Here is a 4,184-nt window from a genome sequence, read left to right on the forward strand (position 1 = left end):
GACTTTGGCCAGCACCACTGCCGTCCCTCCCCTGAATTCGGGGGTTTGGGTCCTGTCTGTCTGCAGGTCGCATCGCGCGGGGCATGGGCGGCGTGACCAGGCTGCCCCGTTCTCCTGGGGCTTCCAGGCACTGCAATGTCCAGGCTACACGTCTGACTGCTGTAAAAGGCACTCGCGCCAGCTGCGGGTTTGATTTAGATGGCGGTCCATCATGGAGTGACTCCACTTGGGTTTGTCCGGTGTAACAGGGCAGGACCTGGCCCCACGTACCCCTTTAACAAATGCTCCCTTGCTCCTAAGAGCCAGGAAGAATCCTGACTGGAGCAGAGGGCGATGGTGCGGGGGAGCAGTGTTGCTGAGTGGTTGGATCAAAACTCCTGGGTTTTCCCCCTGGCAGCTGGACAAACAGGGCAGCCAGGGCATGTTTCCCGTTGCGAGCAAGCCTCTGATGGTGCACTGACATGAGCAAACGCTGATGGTAAATCCTCTGGTTTGCATTGCAATGAGGTCTCCCCCAGAGCACCTACCTGTTTTAGGATAGCACCTCTGGGGAGGGGCTGGGAAGGGGTTTAAAGCCAGCGGGGACCAGCCAGGCTTGCACTGGGATAGGAGTGCCTGCGGGGGGGTGGGGGGAGTCCCGCATAAAGACAAGCCCTCGCCTTGCCCTCTTTCAGCTTCTCTGAGCTGGGGAGGGCAGGTCCGCTCAGCGCCCGGGGGCTGCTGTGGGAATTGGCTTGCTTGTTCTCCTGCAGCACGGGGGATATGCAAAGGGCAATGCCGCCGCCTAAGAGCTAAATCCCCCCTGCGGGGCTGCGAGGAAGGGCTGCGAGGAGGGGGTGAAACTGTCTCATTGCAGCCCCAACGGGGATGGGGAAGGAGTCGGGGGTCCCTGGACACGTCCTGCGGGCATTGCCGCTGCCTGACAGCAGCCGGGGCAGCTGCGAGAGCCTCTCTGCCCAGGTTAGCGACAGGGCATCCCGATGGCTGGCGGCTCAGACACAGAGCCCGTTATTATCTGCTCCGCTGGAGGCCCGGCCGTGACTCCCTGCGAACCTCCTGCAGCCAAGCCCCACCGCCACCCAAGCAAGGGCGGGTTAGCGCAGCGGCCTGATCTCAGCTGCTGGAGGCCAGGCTCCAGCCCCCAAACCCTGGATAGAGCCGATGAGAAAACAGACCCGCCAGCGTCAGAAGAGGCCACTTCTCCGAGACGGAAATGGCAAAGGAATCACTCACAGAAAGGGGAGGAAAGGAAAAAAAAAAGACTCACTCATGAGATTAAGGAACAAACGGGCTTTTGACGCAGCCGGAGCGCATGCCAGTGGCCTGGCCGCGTCCCAGGGGCCCAGCGTCAAGTGCCGTCTGCTCAGAGCATGGCTCAGCCGGCTGCGGGGATGCATGGATGGATCACCAAGCCGGCACGGCACGGCACACGTCCACTCCTGGACCACAGCGGGCCACGCCGGGGTGGCAGCGCTCCCCGTGGACCGGCCTGCTCTGGGTCCCCGGCAGTGGTGGGATGATATCGTGGCATGTTTTCAAGCTGGGTTCATTTGCAAACACGTTGTGCTGCCAGGATGGGTATGAGATTCCCCCCTGCCAGCCCGCGCAAATGATCCCTGCTTTCTTTTTAGTTCCTCAGGTTGAATCTCTGCCTGTTACGAAGTTACTAGGGTTTGAAAAGGCTCGTCAGGGTTTGTTTTTTTTCCTAAGATCCTCCTGATTTCTGCCCGCTGGGTGTCGGTGGCTGTCTCGCCTAGTGGTGCTCACAATCCGGGGCCCATCTGTAGTGCCCAACCCAAGGCGAAGACAGCAGCAGGGTTGGGAACAGGCAACGCTGACTCTTGGTGCTAATCCTTGTAATGCCGCTCCCCCGCCCCATAACCCTGGGGTCTGGTTTTCAGAGCTTAATCCCTGAGATCTGCGAGGGTCAGTGGGCTCCAGAGGGCCCCAGAACTGGGAGCGAAGGAGTTGGGGGTGGGAGGTGGCCTCTCTTAAATGCTGTAGTTTGCAGACAACTGGGCACTTGCAAACCCAGTCTATACACTTGAAGAGCCCCGTTCCCCAAGCTGGGGCAGCGTGCAGGATCCATGCCTCTGTGCAAAGCCCTGCACACAGGGCAGTGTCAGGGGGGCACAGGGCAGCATGCGTGCAAAGGCCCCATTTTAGTTTTGCATTGGCTTCCTGGTGCTTAACCCTTGCTGCGTCTCAAAGCCGCCGGCTCCTGAGCCTGGTTCTCATGTCCTGCTTCCTCCACGCAGGGGGGATCTGCTGGCTGCAGCAGGGGAAGGAAGCCAAATGCACCATGATCCTCCAGACGGGCGTGACCTGGGAGGAGTGCTGCAGCAATGGCAACGTGGACGTGGCCTGGTCCAACTACACCTACCCAGGCAACAAGATCAGCCTCCTGGGCTTCCTGGGACTTGTGACCTGCCATCCGTGCAAAGGTACAGGCGCCAGCTGATAGGACGTATGGGCCCGGTGGCACTGATCCCAGCAAGGGCCTGTAAAAGCCCAGGTGCCCCTAGACCCTGGCATCATGTGCTTGATTGATGCCTATTTGCATTAGCCCAGGATCACAGGCTCGTGGGCTGGAAGGGGTCAGAGCCTCCTTGCAGCCTCTGGGCCCCAAGCAGCTCCTGGGCTTGGAGGTTTGGGTTCGGATTTGGCCGTGGCAGGTTGTTGGGAGAGGTTGGTGTGGCCAGGCAGGAATCCCCGTGCGAGACATCTACCACCCTAGGAGACCTGGACCGTTCCAGGCAGCGTGGGTGCAAAAGGGAGTCCGAAATGATCTGTATTACAGAGCGCAGCTGTCTCAGAGCTTGTCGCAAATGGATTTGGGGGTCTGGGGTTTCTCCCCAGCCCCGTCTCAGTCCCCACCCCGGACCCAAGAGCAACGGAGTGGGATCGGCCATGCAGTGCCAGCCCTGTATGGGGCAGAGAAAGTTCATCCCTGGCTTCCCCCTGCCCACTGGAGACATAGGGCATGACTCTTGGCCAGACAGCCCACGGTCGGAGAGGGCATGGAGCCAGTGAGCGCCCAGGGCCTGTTCCCGGGTAGTCCTTCCTTCCAGAGGTTCCCTCCGTGGGGATTTTCCCCTCCCCTTTCCTCTTTCAACATCTCCGTGGCTTTTTAATTTTTATTTTTTGCAAAAGCGTCTTTATATAACGGGCGCCTTCCCGGAGCGGAGAGGCTCCAGCTGTGCGTGCCGAGCCGTCCAGATGTGGCAGAGGTAGCCAGCTGCTCAGGTCCTCCCACCGCGCTTGCATGGCCATGTGAGGACAGGTCCAAGGACCTGCTGACCCAGTAGGAAGGGTGTGGGCTTGGAGGGTCAGGCCGTAGGAAACAAGAGCTAATTCACAGACCGCCAGTCTCCCTGCACTGCCCGTCAGCTCCAGCCCAGACCCCGCAGTCTCCCGGGCTCTAACTCAGCCTTGAAAAGCTTCCAGGAAGGGCAGAGGAGTCAAAACAACGCAACAGCTTGGAGGGGAGGAGTGGGGCGGAAGCCAGCCCTACCCTCCCGACTTCAGAGCCCTAATAGAGACCAGGCCGGGCTGGAGGATTAGGAGCTGGAGCCCGGTCCTGATCCCCAGGGCACCGGCATAGCTTGGTGCCGAGTAGTAAGCAGCAATGGGGAAAAGGGAAGGCAGCAGAGGCCTGGGAACTCAGGGCTGTGCAGGATCAGGCCTCGGGGCCGTTCTTGCTAGGACAGGCATGACGGCTGGGTTCAGCAGTACTGAGCCAGATCAGCGCGCAGAGGATATGGGAGGAGAGAGGGCTGGCTGCAGGCTGATGAAAGACTTGGGTGCACGGCCGGAGCCTGATGCCGCGAGAGAAGCCAACATCTCCCACTTGGAGCCGGCTACCTGTGCCCAAACTGGCCTGAATGGCCTGGGCTCCTGCCACGGGGCAGGGACTGGAGCACAGATCAGCTGAGGGCTCGGGACCAGCCCAACCTTGGCCGTGGCATCAGCTGGTTTCCATGCTATAATCATCAAGACTTTGAATTCAGAAACCCGAATTCAAATCTCAGAGAAACTTCCTGCCTGCCATTTTTCCTGCATTTGTGCAGAGGGGTGGATCAGATAACCCTTGAGTTTCCTTACAACTCCATGATTCTATAAATACAGATCTTCAAGAGAAAAAGAGAGCCTTACAACAAATACCAAGCCAGCTGCCACCAAAT

The 4,184-nt window shown here is 59.5% G+C and overlaps 1 protein-coding gene across 1 annotated transcript in view; it reads left to right on the forward strand.

Moving 5' to 3' along the window:
* The first annotated feature begins 867 nt into the window (after positions 1–867).
* The window catches only part of FSTL3 (follistatin like 3), a 15,064-nt gene continuing 11,747 nt past the window's right edge, over positions 868–4,184 (forward strand). Inside the window, exons 1-2 of the mRNA XM_019513153.1 lie at positions 868–1,003; positions 1,917–2,444. Of these exons, the coding sequence (XP_019368698.1) occupies positions 868–1,003; positions 1,917–2,444 (664 nt within the window). The remainder of the gene's footprint in view (positions 1,004–1,916; positions 2,445–4,184) is intronic.

Source organism: Gavialis gangeticus, unplaced genomic scaffold (assembly GCF_001723915.1).
Source record: "Gavialis gangeticus isolate Ggan-Ray unplaced genomic scaffold, GavGan_comp1, whole genome shotgun sequence".
In the NCBI taxonomy this organism is placed as follows: Eukaryota; Metazoa; Chordata; order Crocodylia; family Gavialidae; genus Gavialis; species Gavialis gangeticus.